Here is a 22,857-nt window from a genome sequence, read left to right on the forward strand (position 1 = left end):
TATCAGTGTGCATACGGACTGCACTTGTACCTAGATTTGCAAAGCTTGTAGAATGACAGAAGATGGACGCTACATAAATTACAGTGTCATACTGGTATTGAGAAGACAACAATCTACAGGATTTTACAGAATCAACTACACATATGTAAAGTAGCTGCAAAGTGGTTCCTCATGCACCACATGAAGTTGAAAAGCAGACAGCTTATGATACTTGTCGTGTGCATCTAGCGTGTTACTGGGAGGAGGGAGACAGTATACTTTCGAGAATCATTGCCACAGATGAATTTTGTGCCAGGGCTCGTTAGCCAGAACTGAAGCACCATCTACAAAATGCCATCATCCAAGTTGACCACGCAGGCAGAAATTTCTTTGCAATCCCTCACCTGTCAAGTTAATGGTAATCATAGCCTATGACAGTAGAGGAGCGATTTTGTGCCATTTTGCACCACCACATGGACGAACTCTTAATGTGCAGTACTAGTACCACACTTTCCTGCAATGACACCTATGACGGGCTATTTGGGAGAAACGCCCCGATTCTTTACAAGATGCATTAATTCTTCAGGACATTGGGAGCACCCATACAGCTATGTGTGTGAGGAATCTGCTTACGCAATGGGGATGGGAAGTACTGGAGCATCCACCATATTTGCCAGACTTACAATATCACCTTGTGTTTATAAACTCATACCAAAACTGAAAGAGCCATACTGTACAGCATGCTATCAAACACTTTAATACATTGTCTCAGGTGTATATATGGATAAAAAAATATCCTGCATTTTTCTCGCATACCCCAGTTGAAAGTATGCTTCTTCCTGTGTGAAAATACATATTTTTCTGGTTGAAAATACACATTCTCCATGTAAGTGACAATATAATTACACTCTGAACTGCAAAACTTATCAATTCTTTGAATGCTAAAGGTTTTATACAATGGCATGGAACTTCCTGGCTCTTTAGGAAAGCTAAGGAAACTCAGCAAAAAATGCATTTTGGAAAGATCTTTGATACGCAGCAATGTGTATGCTGCATATTTTTGTATTCCAAAAGTAAAATTCAAATTCCATCAAACAGAGCACTTAAATCGAGATTGCCATGCACTTCTGGCAAGTCGCAGCTCACGTTACATTATCTCTCCAGCAAATTACAGCAGATATTCAAGGTATAGGACATGTAGTACGTCTGTGGACGTAGTAAGCTAATAACGATATCACTGTTAAATAGCGCAAACACACAACACGAAAGTTCATGTTTTACATTAACAAACATGTAGTATAGCTTCAGGAAAAGCTAAGCTTTCTCATAGAATACTGGTCTTTTTTAGCATGTGATGCCCCTTTAAGATATATCAAATGCAAATGTAATGGTAAAATTTGAAATAAGGGCATCTTCTGTGCCCAAAATTTTTCTAAGTGGTTGGTGCTCGAAGTGTTAAGATTTGAATGAGAGTCAAACGCTCAATGATTTAAGAAATTCATCACGGAGTCTCACACATAACATAATTCACTTGGCGTAAAATAAATTTATTTTTAAAGTCATGCTTCTCGAACCACCATTCGCAATATTTTTCTGCAACCTGTTAGAAATTTTTACTTAGTTTGAGCAGTTGCCAGATCTTGTCAGAAGACAGGATTACTGCGCATGCGCAGCTATGACAACGGAGGAAACCTGCACTTGGTGTTTGGTCTGGTCATACACTTTTCGTCACATTTCTGTTTGGAAATTAATATATATAGGGGCATCATGTGATCGTGTGCAGCAGTGCGGCACGTTGTTCGGAAGGGACATACGGAGTTGTAGTACATAGGGCGATTGGCACAATATTCATTCTAAAACTAGATTCCATAACTCAAAATACCCTAATATTTTGCTGTATGGTGGCTTCAACATGGACTTTATTATTATTATTATTATTATTATTATTCATACACTGTAAAACTGTTAAGTACCATTTCCAATCAAGTTTACGCACTGCAAAAAGCTAGTAATAAGGAATACAAATTTCTCACAAAAATAAAAAAAGTTGTTTGTATACATCAGAACTAAGAACAGTAAGCTTGTCACGACTTTTTCCAACCGCATAAAAATTAACAAGGTTGCTTGTAAAACCCAGAAACTGTATAATTGACAGTTTATGTTCTTCTCCAGGAGTAATTATAAACCTTTGTGGGAAGTTAACAATGATAAAACATGGTGTGCTCCCAGCCTATAATTTATTGAAGAATGGCATTCTGTAAACTTAAGCCATAAACAACACCAATTAAGAAGTAACGTCAAGCCTAGAGGAGGTGCCAGACAAGTGCTGAACTATGTCTTGTGATTGAAAAATACTGTTTTTCACAGATGACAGATATGTAAAATTCTGCTAAAGCTTTTCAGTGTAGTTTTTGAGAAGCCAATTCTCTTGCCCAAACATACCAGAAGATGAAACTGTGTAGTTTAAATTCAGCGAAGAGTTGAAACTAGATAATAGTTTGGAATGAAACACTTCAATTCCAAATAAATTGACTGCCTCAGCGGAAAAGATTAATAAAAACAAAATTTACTTAGTAAATTGACAAAAATAACTTCATTGTTCTTACAGGCGATTAATGCTCGATTGCCAATAACGTGGAAATAAAATGAAATCAGAAAACTGAAACTAATAACATGTTTTAGGTTTCCATAATTATATTAATGTATTTTAATTCATTTGATAGCTCCCAGCCACAGAAATTAGTTTTGTTTTCATTTGATGTGAGAACTGTAAACGAAAAGAGAAAAGCAAAATAACGAAATGTAAACACGGGACATGTGGAGGCCACTCATTGTATAAATCTTGATTGGTCTGTGCATGCAGGAAAGTGGTAGCTTGGGTGCACCAGAAAAATTTTTCCAGGTGGCATCTGGTTGCTTGCAGCTACTGCTTATACATTTAACAGCCACACTTGAAGGTCTAGGAGGAAGAGAAGGTGCTGCTCATACACAACTTCAGCTCTGTGAACGAGCATGAGCCTGCTAGCAACCACACAAACAAATGTAACTGGAACAGTTGTGACGCCACATTCATTGAAAGCAATTTGTTGTTACAAAGTATTGTATAGTCTTCATCCCAAAGCCTTCAACACATTTTGAAGTCAGTGGACACTTGTGTGCACTGCGTTTTGTTGTCGTAAATGGCACATTTTCCTTGCAATTTAGGTTTTTACTGGTGTTTTTCTCTTGTTTATGTTTTATTGCTGCAGTATCATACTGCAGTAGTGGATAAAAGTAAAATTCTTTGTTGGATTTCCCTGGGCGTATACACTCTGTTGCCACAGCAGCAACACATGAGATCCGACAGTACGCTCATTATGAGATCATGGGTATTTGGCATCTTATACAGTGGCAGCAGTGTGTGATGCATCCGTTAGGAGAGTATTTCGAGAGACTCTAAGATGTCACAGGTTCGTGTTCCTGCTCTGTATTAATGTGTACTGTTGCAACTGACACTATAACATGTTTGAAATAATAAAAAAAAAAGTTTCATTTTTGTTCTCGTGCTATATCTTTATGGTGGTGTGTGTGTGTGTGTGTGTGTGTGTGTGTGTGTGTGTGTGTGTATCCATCTCCCTGCATGCAACATTTACATATGAACTAAACCTTCCATTCACACCTTTCAATTTTTTTAAAATTTGTTACCATTTCTGAGACAAATAACATTTGTCATCACTTTTGCAATGACCATTGTATAAACAATAAACTGAAATATCAGAGAAGACAATTACACAGAAAACACAACCGCCGTAAGCTAAAACTATTGACAGTTCTTATTCATTTCCAAAGAACATATATACTTCATTCACCGAAACAAGAGACGTACTGTAAACATGGCAAGGCACGTGACCACAGCGCTGCCTTCGAGGGGTGTACAAGGCAGGGGCGTCAGAAATTAAAGAATGAAAGTCATGTATTTTGTAATTTGGCACCTGAACATGATAAAGTGATCCGAGAACTACCTTCCGACACCTTTTTGTACATTACATTAAAATTTATTGTCACTGAAAAAGAGAAATATTTAAGCTTTCAGGAAAAGTTGTTTTTTCGCATTACTCTATATTTATCATGCCATATCTCCTAAACTGTGAGTCGCACAGCAAAATAATTTTATAATTGCCTTCAGTACTATATGTTGATGACGTCTGCAAATTTTCTGCCCAATAGAGTCAGTAATAGTGAAGTAATAAATTAAAATCTCACGTCTGATGCACAACTTTTACCAAATCATCATCCGAAATATAGTAAGCGACAAACTTTTCCCCTTTAAATTTTTTTGTGGGGGTGTAAGCGAGAAAAGTTTCAGAAAGATTTGAATTTAATTTTGTAGTTTGTTCGAATGCGATGGGTGCAACCGTTTGTCCTTTATGAGCGATGCATTGTGCGGTTCGCAGGCGCAGTGCTCAGTCGGTGTGGCCGTCTCAGTTGCAGGTGTGAGCTCGTTAGTGGGTGTTGTACAGCGGCGATTTCAGGATATCTTAAGTTCATCTGTAAAGACGCTTGAAAGACTAGTTGTTGATTATTAGAGTAAGTATATGTGTTTGTAGTCACGCTGATCGTTCACTATTTATGTGCACAACCAATAGCATCGCATGGTTTCTTATTTTATACATTCACTTATTTCATTAGCATCACATACGGCTGTCCTCATTATGTCATCCAAGGATTCAACGAGCGAGGTCGACGTGTCAGTTCTGAGTCCACCAAAGAAGCGAGCAAAGAAGAAATCATTAAGTTCTTCTGAGAAGCACATGGTGGTTAATGTGTATAAAATGGAACCGTTACATCCAGAGCAGTCGATGAGTGACATTGTTTCAAAAACAGCTGCAGCTACAGGTGTTGGACGTTCTTCAGTGTATCATGTGATAAGTGAGTACAGGGCCACACACTCTTTGAAGTCTCCCAAGAAAGGAAAATTACGACAGAAACTTTGTGAAAATGTTGATGACTTCGATAGAAATGCGATACGAAGCAAAGTAGAAGATTTTTTTTTCGTAACGAATTGATAAAGTGCTTACAGTTGTGAACGAAGATGCAGATCTGGGCAATTTTCGGAGAACTACATTTTATAAGTTATTGAGAGAAATGAATGCCAAATATGTCCGGCGTAGGCGCGATAGCATGCTGATAGACAGGGATGACATCATTTTACGGAGGCGGCGTTATCTTCGAACCATTAAACGGTTGAGAGATGACGGCAGACCCATTTACTATTTGGACGAGATGTGGGTGAACGCAGGACATACCCGAAGTTACGTCTGGGTAGATGACACTATAAATTCCTCAAAACAAGTGTTTCTGTCCGGATTATCCACCTGAAGCAAGAGACCATCAGGTAAAGGGAAACATCTGATTATCGCACACATTGGCAGCAAAGCAGGGTTCGTTGAAGGATGTGTGTGGACTTCCGAATCCAAGAAAAGTGGAGATTATCATGAGAAGATGTGCGCCGAAACCTTCGAGAAGTGGTTTCAAGATGTTCTTCCTCGGCTTCAGGAAAATGCAGTTATTGTTCTTGATAATGCGCCGTACCATTCTCGGAGAAAAGAAAAAGTTCCCAATGCGAATTCCAATAAGCACGAAATATCAGAGTGGCTAAAATCTAAAAACCTCGATTTCGAAGACGGTATGTTGAAGAAAGAACTTTTAGATATGCTTAAAAATCACAGAGCAGCGCACAACGAATACACAATAGATGAAATGGCGAAGAACGCAGGGAAAACTGTTTTCAGAATTCCTCCATACCACTGTGAATTAAACACCATTGAGTTAGTGTGGGCCAGAACCAAAGGCTATGTTGCAGCGAAAAACAAAACATACAAAATGCCAGAAGTTAAAGTACTGCTAGAGGAAGCAGTAAGAACAGTGACTGCAGAGGATTGGAACAAGTGTGTCCTCCATGTCGTAGAAAAAGTGGAAACTCAAATGTGGAAATTAAACTGCATTATAGAGGAGAGAGAGGAACGGTTTGTTATAAACCTCAATGAAAACAGTTCAAGTTCGACAGAGTGAACCTTGTTTCGTCCTGTATCATTATTTTACTGGTATTGTTATTAAAATTAACAATTAATTGTGTTTGAATGGAGCGTTTTGTTAGCAACCTGAATGAAAACATATCTGCTTCGACAGAATGAACTCGGTTTAACATTATTTTAACATAATTGTTAAATTTATTTCGTACATTGTTGCCCAGGTTTCTCATGGTCCGCTGTGACAGCTCGGCAGCCAGCCGAACGCCGCCAGCTGCAAAGCGTGTGCCAAGGATTTTCCACACCCCTACGTATCACGTGAACACCGAATGCTTTCTCTGGAAACGGGCGTAGTCGCTCACGTGACACTGTTTATGTTTCGTCCCAGCTCTCGGCGAATAGACTGTAGGATACTGTGTATACAACCAAATCATAAAATGTATAATTTATTTGACTCATAGTTAATGCACTGGTTCTCGCATAGCACACATTTAGGGAAGAAGAAATATACAGAATTATTCTGTTGAAGAGCTTCAGAACTCATTTAACAGCTCCCAGTGCAAGTAGAACAGCAATAAAAGTGTTTAAATAATTCTTATAAATAAGGAATAGAGAGAATTTGTAAAATTCCTAATGTTTCATGGAGTTTAATCATCAGTACTGTTTTACTATTCAAGAAAAAGACTGTCCTCCATAAACCTAAAAAAAGAAAGCCAAAATTGGTGAAGATAAAAATGTCTTGTGTTTCAAAGCGTCGTAGCAAGGGTTTGTCATCAGAATGGCACTCTCAGTGCCACAATCTTGTGGTGAGAAGGGCTCCTGGCAGCAACACGAGCACATCAAGATGACGAGCTGACCACTGCACGCACCGAATTCTTTATTATCAGAGAGCGTCTGCTACGTACGATAACAGTGTGTCATTACAAGTGCTGAACTGTTTGCTACCAAAGATGTTTCCTGTCAGAAGAATTCACCATTACATGAGCCGAATTACTGACTGTTTGGAGGTCGAATGCCATTTAGTGGAATGATATTATTGACTACTGCACTGGCCCACGTATCCTTGTAAGAGACCTGTACAGTTCCACACAGATGGTGTTCTCAACATACGTCTAAACCTGTACTTACCACTTTCACTTTCCGGGCTTTCATCTCCCACAGCTTGTAAGGGTACAAATCCTTGGGACAGACATTATGAATGAGGTAGACCAGTTGCTGTGTTGTGTCAATAACATTAGAAGGTGATACCGGCCAATTTTTTAACCGGCTTTCCCTCCACATACATCACCTTGACCTCTACCCACTGTTGCTTGCATCACTGTTGACGACACGACACGAAACGCTTGCAACATGTGCATTTAGTCCGAAGGTGACCACTGACGGCCGCTCGAGACCGGTTACTGCATTGCAAAATACTCCTCCGATGCTTTTATTTGAACTGATATTAGAATTCTAAGGCAATATGTTACTTTTCTCATAGGTAGTTTTCAGAGTCTCCCAGTGTGGGAACATACTATGTGCAATTAATACCCATGTAACAAACAGCGGGTGTCTACAGGCTGTTGTCTGTGAATCGGGAGGGAGAACCTCGAAGTGAGCACACAGTGTGCAACACCTTAAGTGCTCTCGAACGATGTCATCAAACACTGATATTTTAACCAAAGTTCCCAGCAGCTGAAAAAGCATTTCTACTCCATTTATACTGCATGAACAAACAATTTAAAGTGAGTGTTACTGAACACTGTTGAATGATGAAATATTTATTATATAAATACATAGGAAGTCAATGTCAAGTACTAGCGTTGTATCAGATGTGAAGGATTAACATGTTAAGTGGTAACAGAGAATTCTGATATGAGCCCGATGCTCGATACAAGTTTGTAAAATAATCTGGATAGAAGAGAGAGAAAAAAGGCAAATAGCAGTCCTTGACAGAAAACAGTGCTGATCACACGCTAACCACACGACTCGCACAGTCCATGACAGATCTCTGCAATTGTACCCGCTCGCCCCCCTTCCTTGTCTTAGCTGCCACCCTTCTAACCTACAGAAGGTTTTCATGAAGCTGTCAGATATTCCAATCACCCTCAGCTGAAGGTTTCTATCAGTGTAGACAACTCCACTGCAGAGCCTGCCCCAGGCACCCACACATATACCCCTTACTCAATCCATACCACCGACAAAATGTGTAACATTTAAGACCTCCACGAAATTACCTCATACGCCAACCAACACGTGTACCACTCGGCTTTTTGCATGAGGACGACATCCTCCAAACAGGACAGACGAACAACCCACATCAGACATCTGATATCTGGTAACAGAGAAGACTCTGCAACGTGTCTCCGGACGCGTGACAAGTGTTACGTAGAGAAGTGACAGCAAAAGTTTTCCAAGAATATAATTTATCTACGGAGTTCAAGAACAAGATACAGTGCCATGACCTGGCACTCCACCCCATGTTGGCAGTCACTGGGGTGGATGACGGTTGGAGAAAATGGCTGAGACAGAGGCAGAGAGCACAACCACCATCCTCTGTATGCCCCACACCACCATCTTTTTACTTGCATGTGTGAAGGTCTACAAATTACGGTGGGACGAAATCAAAGGAGTTGACTGTTTGCGTCCGAACTCACTGTACTTCCACTCTGCATGTGGCCCTCCAATACGCACCGTCACACCGAAATGGCTATTGTCGCTGTCTCCTCTCTATCCCTCAGCACAAACTGTCACCTGAATGCTCAAACCCGCAGTGGCCTACTGTGCACACACGATGCTCGACGCAACTGGCTGCTGTCTGTCCATGTGCAGTAATTTTGTGCCACATTGCGACGCTAATGAAGTCCTCAAGTTTTGTCAAAACTGCTGTGTTTTTTTTGTAAAGCTGTTATGTTTTCGTGATTCCTCCATAATTTACGAAAATCTCACTTCACCTCATTTCAAAAGGCATAAAAAAATATTGCAATTTTCTTCATCTGCTGCATCTTTTATCAACAACAGAGCCAAATACAATGCATTTTCATAGGCTGATACGCAATCAATTTCTCACAGTTCTATTGTCATGGTTTACTTTAGAATATATATGATTCCAGATGCTGCCAATCTTTATATATGTACTTTCTGTGCGCCCCCCCCCCCCCCCCCCCACACACACACACACACACACACACACACACACAGAGAGAGAGAGGGAGAGAGAGATGGGGGAGCAATGTGGTGTAATCCAGTGCAATAATAACTAATAAATAGATGAATTTACTTATTTGTTTTGAATGAGTCCATTTGTATCTTTAATGAAAGCCTGCCTCAAAATCAATGAGCAAATAATTGGCAACAGGTATCTATAGAAGCATGTTAATCACAACAATTAAAGGTCACAGTTTGACATATATCTGAGCACCTACACCTAATGAAATAATACTTCTGAACGATTCACACTTTCAACTCTGTTACTCACATAGATGAGGAATCCTGCCAGAAACTGACAACTTACAAATTACACTTTACATAATAAAAAACCATGGTATTTTGTATTGTTTTCTGTTTATGCATTTCTTCACTTTTTCCTGATGATGGTTTTCATTTTCTGCAGCTCAATATCATTACAATCAAACAAATTTCAACCTGCACACTCTAATAACAAATCCCTGTATTTCAGCGTGTCAATGTAAGTGATAAACAGGTTCTTCGGTCACCTAATCTTCACCCTCTTCTTCTTCTAAACCCAATTTGTTCATTAGAAGATGTATTCGAAAGGTATCAAATCTCTGACTGGCAGAAAACGATTCATAGATCTGGAAGTAGAGAATAGCAATTCTTTTTGAAGTAGTCTCTTCAGTATTTCCCCCACTGTCAGAAGCACTTCCGGAACACATCTTTTGGAACAAGGAGCAGCTGGGACATCGTATTCCACAAGAGGTCTTCTGTCAATTCAAATTGTGCTCCTTTCGGGGGCATTTTCAGCAAGGGAAATAGTCAAAAATAACACAGAGTCATGCTAGGGCAGTAAGGAGCCTGAACAGCCACAGGGATGATGTGTCCAGTGAGGGAAGTTGGGCCGGCACGTGCAGAAAGGGCAGGAGCATCAGCGTAATTGAGCTGACAAGTTTTTTCTGCCTCCAGATCCAGTCATTTGTGCCACACAGTGTGACGAGTGTCACGCAGGACCACCCCAATAGTATTTCTTTGTGATGCTTTGCCCTCGTGGTGCATACTCACAAAGCATCACGTCACAATAGTCGGAGAAAATAGTCTATGTGCAGCTGATACTGCTGTGGACCGGCAGTCCTTTTCTTGGCCTCAGGTATGTTGGACATTCCTAATGCGAGTACTCGTTTCATCACATGTGACCAGGTGCTCAGAAAGTTAAGGTTATTGTCTGAATTGTCCATCACATCCCGTGCGGTTTTCAGATAGCATTTCTTCTGCTCCACAGTCAGCAGTTTCGGTACTAATTTCACAGACTCTCCCCTTGTGCACAAATCATCATCAAAACTGAAGGTGCCGATCCATTCACAAGTTCTGGTACTGTGATATGGACAGTTTTTCGTGATGAAAGTCTGCATTTGCTCAATGACGTGTCATTTTGGTTCGCCGAAGGTCAATCTGAATGCAATTTGTCATCCGCTGATGAGCAGGCTTGAAGTGGCCGTATCACTCCTTTGTGATTAATTTGCTTGTGCCACTGCCCCAGAAATCTTGTCTCGTATTGCTGAGCTATTTGCAGAATTTGATGTAATATCGCTGTTCAGTCTGTTCTGTCATTTTACATCTTACTGGAATCTGACGAGAGCTCACTACACATCTCCACTCCTACAGTGACTACCAGCGAATAACGTCTTCTGCCAGAAGGAAAAAGCTGCAGACAGTGGACGAGTGTCCCCCACCTCATCTCCACTGAAGAAAGCTCCTCTCCTCTGTCATTTTCGTGGGAAAGAAGAAAGTTCAAAACTTTTTGAACATTCAGTGTGTATTCGTATCACTTAATTGTCAAATCTCAGTCCAAAGGTACCAATAAATAAACCACTTTAATTGTTTTCCTTGTTGGCTCAGGGTTTCGTGTAGCTGTTAGCTTGCTCCTTGTAGTTAAAGCTGAGTCAGAACACTTAATGAGAGTTGGCACCCAATGTAACATCTGACGTATTTACCTTTCTCTTTTAATCAGCTCATCTTAGTTGATTCTCTGGAGGAAGAGGTCTGCTAATCAGTGCCTCTGAAAGCCTGTGTGTAGGTGAGGAAAGGCTTGAATTCTTCACGCTCTGCAGCTGTTACTGTAGCAAAACAAAATAACTTCTACTCATATCATGAGAAAGCATGTCCAATACAGTAGTCTCAATTATCTGAACTTTGGTTATGTGACCTTCTGTGTTATCCGACCCTTTCACCGCGCCGACCGTGCACCAGCCGACGACAGATCAGTGACTAATGTGTTGTTTGTTGATACTCAGTTCATTGTTGCCGTCTGCTACTCCTCACTCCTCAGTGCTAACTTAAATCTGTAGTGGAGTGGATGTGTTGCACTTTGTTTATTGTAAAAATTTGGGGTGATGGCTTCAAAACGGAAAAAGGTGGTTGTTTCAATGGAAGAAAAACTTAAAGCTTTAAAAATAATAGACAATGGTGAAACATTATTAACAGTGGCGCAAGATTATAACGTTGAGAAAACAACAGTTGGAGACTGGAAAAGAAACCGCAATGAAATTGAGAAGTGGTGTTCTCAGCAAGCAACCTCGGCTGTTTCGGAAGATCGGAAAACCATAAAAAAATTGATTATGAAAAAGTAGGTGAAGCTTTGTTCCTATGGTTTACTCAACTTAGCGATAAAGGTGTACCCATGTCAGGACCTATTTTGCAGGAAAAAGCCTTAAAGTTTCGTAATGAACTAAACGAAGGTGAACCTGATATCACAGCTAGTGTAGGTCGGCTCGATAGATGGAAGAAAAGATACGGAATTCGGCAATTTAATGTTTGTGGTGAAAAGCTTTCAGCAAATTTTGAAGCTGTTCAATTGTTTAGGAATAAACTTCACAAGGTATTGGAGAAGGAAAACTCAACAGGCAATCAAATTTTTAACTGCGACGAGACTGATCTCAATTACAAAATGTTACCGGAAAAAACATTAGCGTCAAAGGCCGAAAAGGCACCGCCAGGCTTGGATGAGCTGACTTTTTTAAAGAATGGTTTTTTAACGAGTTCGTGCCACAAACTGAAAAGTTTTTGAAAGCTAACAACTTGCCCCGCAAAGCACTGTTGCTTCTAGACAATGCCACTTGTCATCTTAATGAAGATGAACTTCAAGATCAAGATATAAAGACCATGTTTTTGCCTCCAAATGTCACATCCTTATGTCAGCCTATGGACCAAGGGACCTTAGAGACACTGAAGAGAAACTACCGCAGAAACTTGCTTTCCTCTTTAATTAATGCTATGGACAAGGAAGAAGACATGCTAGAGCAGTTATGCCGTGTTAATTTGAAAGACGTAGCTTATGACGTGGCCCAATCTTGGGAGAGTGTTGGAGCAAATACAGTTGCAAAATCCTGGAAAATTTTGCTACAGGAAAATCAAGAAAATTCTTCAGATGATGAAAATCTACAGCAGCAGACCGAACCAGAAAATACTACCCTGATTTCATTTTTATGAAAAGTTCCCGGATGTGCTGACACCACAGAAGATGACAGAAATGAATGGATTGTCCAAGATGAAGAATTAGCAGTGACAGATGAGGAAATAGTCAACATGGTAAACGAAAAAGAAGAAGACGAAGAAGCGGATGTAGTGGAGGAAAGTGCACCCAAGATTTCTCACAACGAAGGACGTAAGGCCTTAGAAACTGCTTTAAAATATGTAGAGCAACTGGAGGAAACACCATCTACCAAGGTTTTACTTCTTAAGAGACTACGTGATTTAGCAGCAAAAAAAAGGCGAAGAGCAGGCAAACAAAAGACAATTACTAACTTCTTCACACAGTAAAAATCTAATCAGTCTAATTTTATTTGTATTGTATTATATGTTTAACTCATTTGGCCTACTTTAGTTTAATTTTTTCCCCCCCTGACCTTCCCGCTTATCCTACCTTGCTGCGGCTGGTTTAGGTCGGATAATCTAGACTCTACTGTACTTTCCTTTTATAAACATATATTTCCTTGAATTGTTGTAGAGATCATTAGTGTGTTTTGTGAATTTGAGTAGAACACAACTTTACATATGCCTCAAAGGCTCAACATAACCATTAAGATTACAATATATTTCATTTGTCACAAAACCATCTTGTCTTTTGTTTTCATTCTTGGAGAGTGTTGTTGTCCTTTGAATGGCAAGCCATTGCCAAACCATGATGCCAAAATGTAAAAGGGCCTGCCCACAGCTGATGAAGCCATTTCCTTCTCACCACAAGCTGTCATTTTCTCGTATTCCATGCCTCCCGTATAATATCGCACTTATAAAAACAAACGCCAGCGCAGAGTACATGTTACACAACTTACTTCCTACTCACTCGCATCTTTCCTTGTACTACACAAAGAGTGTGAAATGTTATTTGTCTAAACGGTATCAAACACTTCTCACTGACAGATGATTTCAACATATGGGTTATCAAAATTACTAATTTGTATTATAAACAAAAATTCTTTCTAATGATGACAGAATATTTCAGATTTCACTTTTAAAAAAAGATACTAAACCATGCACACATATTCTGTAAGCCAGATAATCTGCACTCACATAATCGGCAGTTTGCAGCATACTTTAATAACAGCATTGGGCAGCTCTCGGAAAGAGAAAAATAGTGGTATACCAAGCTTCACAAGAAATATTACCCAATGCGTATCCGGATTCCAGGCGAGTCCACAACCGGCGAGGAAGCCGGGCCAGCCGAAGGTGTGGGGTGTCAGGTGATGCGAACCGGACCAGTGTGCTACCACAACGCCCAGGGAGCCAGTCGACACGGCTGCGCGTGCAGCCCGGTACGTGTTGCACACTGCTGCCTCCGGACAACCCGCCAGACTGCAACGTCGTCACATTTAGGTAAAGGTCTAGCACATCGAAACACGAGAATTTTCTTTGAATGACATAGGGCAGTGGGAAGTCTACAATATTTGATACGATAGCCAGTGACTCACAGACTCTCACAATACAATGTGACGGATACTGTAGTCACTTTAAGACCCACGTTTTGGCAAATAACAGCTGCAGCAGATATGTAAACCAAATTTGTAGTTTTGTGTTCTCGTCTCGACAATTAGAACAGACATTTTCACTTCACACTTTTATGGTTCTGACATGCAATGAATATAATACAACAAATACCAAAGATGCAGGAATTGCCTCCCACTCGTGAACCTCTCGACATTTTCAGGTTACTCGAGTCAGCTGATACACAAGTTACTCCACTACTTCATCACCCTGGGATCTGGTGCTTTTGAAAAATACTTTAATTCTACATGTTCTCTCTGTTGAAAGGGGAGGTTCTGTTCAGTTTTAAAATATCCCACACAATGTAACAATATTATGAAAGGTTAACTGCTACTCACCATACAGTGGAGCTACTGAGTCAGAGATAGGCACAGCAAGAGGACTGTCAGAAAGTGAGCTTTTGGCCAACGAGGCCTTTGTTGAAAAGTGTGTACACACACACACATACACACACACACACACACACACGCACGCACGCACGCAGGGCCACAGTTACTGGCTCCTGAAGCCAGGCAGTAGCTTCAGCAGCCAGAGACTGTGGCCGCGCGCGCATGCAATCGTGTGTGTGTGTGTGTGTGTGTGTGTGTGTGGGGGGGGGGGGGGGGGCACACGTGTGCGTGCGTGTTGTCTATTTTCCACAAAGGCCTTGTTGGCCAAAAGCTCACTTTCTGACAGTCCTCTTGCTGTGCCTGTCTGTGACTCAGCATCTCCACTACATGGTGAGTAGCCACTACCCTCTACCCTCTTCACAATTTTTTTTTTACTTTCCATCCTGGATTTTCCATTGTTTGATATCCCAGACATTGATATCAAACCTAAAACGTCCCAAAATTCTGTACAACATTTCAGCAAAGTAGTATACAGCAGCTTCAAACGTAAGAGATTCTTCTTCATGCAATGAGAACCGATGAAGAGAAGGTTTACAGTACTTAATGATCTGGTAGACCAAATAAAATCTATCACTGATAGCAGCTCACCTACAAAGAGATAATACAAGAGTGTGATCACTTTAGGACTTGGATAAAGGCTAAGTAAGTTATTTTATCTCTAATAGTCTGAACAGCATAAAAGAGCAACCACAAGGAACTGCAAGAGTATTCCAGTTAACAATTATTTGGTTATTTGGAGGGGGGGGGGGGGGGCGGCAGCAACTGTATATCTTAGAATTGATCAATTATGTAAAGGAAACTTCCAGCTAATAGAGAAGAAATTACTGCAACAGTGTGGCCAAAACATAAAGACAAAGAATGCAAAATTTGTAAAGAAGTCTCTGTGCCGTCTGACGATCAGCTTAGGCACAAAAGTAATTATTGTTCATTCAAAAAAGTGGCTGTTTGCAATTTTTTTCCTTCACTGATATTTTATAAATAAGTGTCATAATAGAGAAATGAATATTTGATGTCTTTTGTAAGACGAGTAGCTACCCTTATTTTTATATATATAGAGAAATCCCTCGTTCCACTATGTTTATAATGGTTCTCATATTTCACAAATTGCTTTTCGTCAGTTCGTATCTGACTAGTTTTTACCTTCCCTTTCTCTGCTACAGTTGTCCTAATGCGACTACTTGACTTTGAAATTATTTTGAGCACCAACATAAACACAAATTTACTTGCCCTTTCCACACAACACTCACGTGGATGCTTTTATTTCTATCAATATTTGTTCTAGAAATTAATTGTTCTTCAGTGCTAACCTCAGGAGACTTCCCAAAGTGTTTTTCCACTTCCACTGCCATAGGCACAGAGTTTTACCTCCTTAACCCTCCCTAAAGCTGTCTACTAGTTACCACAAGAGCCATAATATGGTGTTATCGGCAGTGTACATCAAACATTGACTTTTAGGCACAGTTCCCAATGAGTCAATGTGATATGCAATACAACATGTTGCCATAAAGGTTGTGTGACAAGACACTTATCTGTGCAACACTTGTGTTGTCTCCCCATTTCCGAGGGATGGGAGCAGGGAGTTGGGAGACAGACTGGGTGTTAATATGTTCTTTCTCCCCCTTCCTAATTGCTCGATAGATGGACATGCAGCTTATAACTGACACAAGGATGAATGCCTAGACACAGAAAGACTACAGCAGCAAAAAATTATGTTCGAGAGGAAAAAAGGTAACACAATATTTTCTGTATGAGAGAAAGCCTCAGAGAGGACAAAAAGAAGCTACAAAGGAGCTCTGTACTCCTGTGGTGTTCACAGATGCACTCAGGCGATTGCACTCAATACGGATTGAAAATGAGACAGAAATAGTATCAATTCTTCGAATGCGAATTCTCTCTCATAATAACCAAATGATTACCACAAGTCCCACTACCTATTAAAAAAAACTCTGTGGCACATCAGGAATCTACTTCATACCTGAGCTTTTCCCCAAACACAACTTATTGTACAAGGAACTCAGCAGTTAGCCAGTGTATGGGCATCTAAAGGATCATTTATTTTTCCCACAAAATCCACAAGCATATCGCACAGGAGTTATTTTGTGTGTGTGTGTGTTTTTAAACACAAGTTTGTAATCTTGTGCCGTCTGCACTTGCTGCATCTCACAAACCTGTAATAACAAAAAATTAAGAAGCACAAATTTCAATCAACTTTCAGGATATTTAAAACAACAAAATCCAGAAGAAAAAATGTCAGTTCCAGTTATAATACTTATTGTTTACAATTTGCTTCAAGCTTTGGCTTATAAAACGAAAATAGAAGGCCTGACCACCAACAGAACAGTATATACATGGTCAGATTATCACTCTGACAAGATGAGAGTGACACACTTAAAATTTTACAATCAGAACAGACATTCTTGCTTCAAACTCGCATATACACTGAAGGTAGTATGAAAATTGAGTGTAGGAAAAGCATCACAGGCACAGGAATTCCCTTCGACTCCTGCACCCCTCGGCATTTCCACTTTACTCTAGTCAGCTACAACTGGTCACACGCTCATTCTATACCTGTGACCCTGTAATCAGCCGACATTTTGAAAACAACTTAACCGTACAAGTCTCTCATATAAAAGACAAGATTTCCATCTGTTTTAAAACATTCCAGACTATTGTAAACAAAGCATTTAAACCTAATTAAGAAACGCCTAGTAGTTCACCGGCTGGCTACATACATACACGTAGCGTAAGTGTAGTGACATTAATTCACTCACACGAAGAACTGCAATCTCTGCAGCTGATACCTTGCTTGAGAAAAATTATGAAGATTTCTAATAACTACCATATAAGAACAACCAAATAGCTGTACAAACTACTACAAGTAATAAGATGCTCTGCACAACAGGGTACGGAATTCGGCAAAATTATATTTTGCGATATTTCCCACAAGCATTAAATCTACAAAAATTTCTGTATAATATCATTGATTCTCAGATTACTTGTACATTTTCCCTTCTTAACTATTACTACGTTAGGCAATACAGTTTTCTTTAGGTAACTGTTTTCTCTACTTGGAAAGGACATAAATGTGCCAGTGAATCGAAGTTATTTTTGCTCATGCATTTATAGATGACAATCGACAACCCCCCTCCCCCTTTACACACACACACACACACACACACACACACACACACACACACACACACACATTCTAGGCTTTGTATTATCTCATCTGAGGTTCTGCTCAGGCAACACATAGCAGGCAGGGTTTGTCAGTGGAAATTGTAATGTGACAGTGCACCATTGCCAGAGAAGAGGTAGCAGGGGTCTTGAGGCACAACCTCCAGGACCACAATACATATAGGAATAGGCTGAAAAAGGCAGTTAAGAACAGTGTAGTTTGGGAACTATTTGATTTGGTGGTATGAAATAGATAAAAGAGTGAAACCCTTCATCTGACCATCTTATTAATCAAAACATAAGATTTGAAAATTATATATAAGGGCAGCTGCTGCAGTTGCAAACTGGGAAGAAATTCCCCCAGAATGGTGTATGTATAGTCTGCTGTTCGAAGACTCTCAGAGAAAATTCAGTGTGTGTGTGTATGTGTGTGTGTGTGTGTGTGTGTGTGTGTGTAATGAGCATTCTATGACGAGATTATCAGTGTACGGACATATTTTAAAAGGAATGAATGTCGATGAACTCACTAAAACTGTTGCACACAGTGAGGATGAAACCTACAAAACAACACTTATGCACTCACTCCTGCCTCACTCGCATTCACTCACTCAATCAGTATTCCACACATGTTACGACAGTCGAACACCAACGATCAAAACACAACTAAAGCGATAGAGCAGCTAAAACAACAGCACAGGCAAATTTGACCAGCTGGCCACTTATAAAAAACTGGGTGAGCCAGTCACATTGGCAACACATTAAGACTATCTCCCTAAAATCCTGAGAAAAATCTTGAACGATTCACAAAACTGTAAAATTCTAACCACATTTGTTAGAAAGTCATTTAAAATAGGTGACAAATCTCCTGGTAAATCTCTGGTCTGAAAATGAAATGAAGTCTAATAAAATGTGGTCCAGAGGGATCTGTATGCCACATGTACCACGCATCGGAGGGTCCTCGTGCCGGAGAAGAAACCTGTGTCATAGGGCTATGGCCTATGTGAAGACGAGTAAGGCGTACCTCGTGCTGACGACGTGGCTACAAGAAGGTATGCTACGGCCGTGTTGAGGGCTTCACTAGATGGAGCTTACTGTCTGTCACTTCCAGCCACTTATCCTTCCATTGACGCAAGACTATATCTCAACAGTGGAATGATAGCATGAAGAGGGATGGCACACTGAATGTACTGAGGATCGTGACATGCCTCCTTGGCTGCTACATTCTCCCTTTCATTCCCCATAATATCCATTCGTCCTGGCACCCAGCAGAAAGGCATCTACTTCCCCGGCTGTTTTGGTTAGAAGTGGGTGTCCTGGATATTCCAGACTACATTATCTGCTAGGTACAAGCACTGTAGAGGATAAAGGGCACTCGGAGAATCAGAACAGACAAGTAATTTAGTACACGAATCATATCTCATCTACTCCAATGACCACAAGATTGCATGTAATTTCATGTCGAAGACAGTAAAGTCTTTAGTTAGTCAGACATTAGGACATAAACAGGGAAAACAACAGAACAACCAATGGTGTCCCCCTGTTTCAACTCATCTGTAAAGAGAGCTGTAAAGTTGTTGTGCTCAGTTAAAATGTCCTTAAATAATGTATTACAAACACATGCAGGACTGCAACTGTTCCGTATGGCTAAAATTACTCTGTGCCTCTGTAATAACCAGGATGGCTGTGGAAACCCTGGATTGGGGGTTGTACTTGCTCCACACCACGTGATTCCAGCACATGCTGCATGCAGAGACAATTCAAATTAAAGCACTTCCAAATGTCACAGCAATAAGTTTCTTTTTCCTTTTTTCAAGTTTTAAGAGACTATTTCACTTTCCCCCTTGGCTGATTTGCAATCAGTGTCCCTTATACCACACCACCATCTTATTTCGGCGCTGTGAGATTTTCGAGAGCTACTCCTATCGTCGTAATTTACACAAATGTTTGTCTGTCATATTGATACATACCCGGGAAGGGGGGTGGGGGACACTCAGAACAGGCGGTCGATGTCAGTGTTACATCATACACGTGCAACATGTAAGTAACTAGAGTTGCTTTTCCCTGTGACTGATAGAATGGCCACTAAGAGCGCATTAGTTTCGACTGTGTTTAGTGTCGTTTCAGGTTCGGCAGAATATATAACAGACATAAACAGTGTCAGACGCAAGTGGTAACTGTGAAGACACGGAGATGCTACATACCTACATACTCATGAGAGATCGTGTTATCGGCACCTGACCGTTTGAAATGGGCCTCATTGTAGGTCTCCGTATGTTCTGCTGGTCAAGTTGTACAGTATCAAGACTTGTGGGACATTCGAATGTGGCAGTGGCCCAATGTCAGATTCGATAGGAACGTGAGGGCAGGCATACTCATTGTCAACATTCAGGTTGACCGCATCTGACCGCCACAAAGTAGGACTGCCGTATTCGCACCGAGCACATCGTAACACATTCACATCTGCATCTTCAACCTGACAACAGGTAATAAACCTTCTGCAACACTCTCATCTCATCCTACCAGCAGCCGGATTACCTAATATTGTCTGGTGCAGAGGCTGCCATTAACACCACAACATGCAAGGCCGCATTTGGACTGGTGCCGTGACCGGAAGTGTGGAGTGCCGAGCGATAGTGTCGCACAGCGTTCAGTGACTAATCGCAACGGCCATCGTCAGAGAGAGTGACAGTGACCAGAGGGTAGTTCCCATTCCTTCTATGTTTTGGAAAGAGAGGCACAGCTGTGTTATTCTGGCATCACAGTGTGGAGTGATATCAGGTACGACTTCACATTCGGATGGCACAACAGTACGTCACGAATATCCTCTATCCTCATATGCTATCTGCCATAAAAACATAGTGTGCTGTTTTTCAACAGGACAACGCGCATCAAGACACGGCGAGTGTCACTACGAACCGCCTGCGTGAGGTAGAAGAACTGCTGTGGCCAGTAAGATTTCCAGAATTCTACCCGACAGAACGAGTGTGGGACCAGCTTTTGGCAACGAGGTCTTTGCTGAAAAGTACACACACACACACACACACACACACACACACACACACACACACACACAAAATCGCGCACGGATGCAAGGCCACATCCGCTGGCTGCTGAAGCCGGGCAGCAACTTCAGCAGCCAGAGACTGTGGTCGCGCGCTCTCTCTCTCTCTCTCTCTCTCTCTTTCTCTCTCTCTGTGTGTGTGTGTGTGTGTGTGTGTGTGTGTGTGTGTGCGTGCATGCGTGTGTGTGTGTGTGTGTGTGTGTGTGTGTGTGTGTGTGTGTGAGGGGGAGTGGTGGTGGTGGTGGTGGTGAGGGGGCACGGGTGTACGTGCTTGTTGTCTATTTTCCACGAAGGTCTTGTCGGCTAAAAGCTCACTTTCTGACAGTCCTTTTGCTGTGCCTGTCTGTGACTCAGCATCTCCACTACATGGTGAGTAACCACTACCCGTTTCATAATTTTTTTTTTTGCTTTCTATCCTGGATTTTCCATTGTTTGATATCCCAGACATTGATACCAAACCTAGAACATCCCAAAATTCTGTGCAACATTTCAGCGAAGTACTATACTGCAGCTTCAAATGCAAGAGATTCTTCATCGTGCAATGAGAACCAATGAAGATAAGGTGTAGACCAAAGAAAATCTATCACTGACAGTAGCTCCCCTAAAAAGAGAGAATACAACAGCGTGGTCACTTTAGGACTTGGATAAAGGCTAAATAAGTTATTTTATCTATAATGGTTCTCATATTTCACAAATTGCTTTTCATCAGTTCGTATCTGACTAGTTTTTACCTTCCCTTTCTTTGCTACAGTTGTCCTAATGCGACTACTTGATTTTGAAATTATTTTGAGCACCAACATAAACACAAATTTACTTGCCCTTTCCACACAACACTCATGTGGATGCTTTTATTTCTATCAAGATTTGTTCCAGAAATTAATTGTTCTTCAGTGCTAAGCTCAGGAGATTTTCCAAAGTGGTTTCCCACATCCACTGCCATAGGCACAGAGCTTTACCTCCTTAACACCCCCTGAAGCTGTCGACTAGTTACCACAAGGGCCACAATGTGGTGTTATCGGCAGTGTACATCAAACATTGACTTTTAGGCACAGTTCCCAATGAGTCAATGTGATATGCAATACAACATGTTGCCATAAAGGTTGTGTGACAAGACACTTATCTGTGCGACACTCGTGTTCCCATTGCCGATGGAAGGGGATGAGAACAGGGAGTTAGGGGACAGACTGGGTGTTAATGTGGTTATTTTTCCCCATTCGTAACTGCTCGATAGATGAACACGCAGCTTACAACTGACACAAGGATGAAGAAAAGTTGACATGAACATTTGCAAAAGATGCCTCGACGCAGAGGTGCGACAGCAGCAAAAAATTATGTTCAAGAGGAAAAAAGGTACCAGAATATTTTCTGTACGAGGGGAAGCCTCCGAGAGGATGGAAAAAAGATAACTAGGAACTCTGTACTTCTGTGGTGCAATCAGGCGATTGCACTCAATACGGATTGACAGTGAGACGAAAATAGTATCAATTCCTCGAATGCAAATTCTCTCTCACAATAACCAAATGATTACTACAAGTCCCTCTGCCTAGGAAAAAAAACTCTGTGGCACATCAGGAATCTACTCCATACCTTAGCTTCTCCCCAAACACAACTTATTGTATGAAAAACTTAACAGTTAGCCAGTGTAGGATCGCCTAAGGATCATTCGTTTCTCCCACAAAATCTACAAGCATATCACACAGAAATGTGTGTGTGTGTGTGTGTGTGTGTGTGTGTGTTAAACACAGGTCTATAATCTTGTGCCGTCTGCACTTGCTGCATCTCACAAACCCGTAAGAACAAAAAAATTAAGAAGCACAAATTTCAATCAACTTTCAGGATATTTAAAACAACAAAATCCAGAAGAAAAAATGTCAGTTCCAGTTATAATACTTATTGTTTACAATTTGCTTCAAGCTTTGGCTTATAAAACGAAAATAGAAGGCCTGACCACCAACAGAACAGTATATACATGGTCAGATTATCACTCTGACAAGATGAGAGTGACACACTTAAAATTTTACAATCAGAACAGACATTCTTGCTTCAAACT

At 40.8% G+C, this 22,857-nt stretch overlaps 1 protein-coding gene across 3 annotated transcripts in view; it reads right to left on the minus strand.

The window, feature by feature from the left end:
• The window catches only part of LOC124717315, a 148,101-nt gene that overhangs the window by 20,693 nt on the left and 104,551 nt on the right, over positions 1 to 22,857 (minus strand). For all 3 annotated transcript variants that reach the window (XM_047244148.1, XM_047244147.1, XM_047244146.1), the window contains exon 15: positions 13,805 to 13,991. In XM_047244148.1, the coding sequence (XP_047100104.1) occupies positions 13,805 to 13,991 (187 nt within the window). The remainder of the gene's footprint in view (positions 1 to 13,804; positions 13,992 to 22,857) is intronic.

Source organism: Schistocerca piceifrons, chromosome 9 (assembly GCF_021461385.2).
Source record: "Schistocerca piceifrons isolate TAMUIC-IGC-003096 chromosome 9, iqSchPice1.1, whole genome shotgun sequence".
NCBI lineage: Eukaryota > Metazoa > Arthropoda > Insecta > Orthoptera > Acrididae > Schistocerca > Schistocerca piceifrons.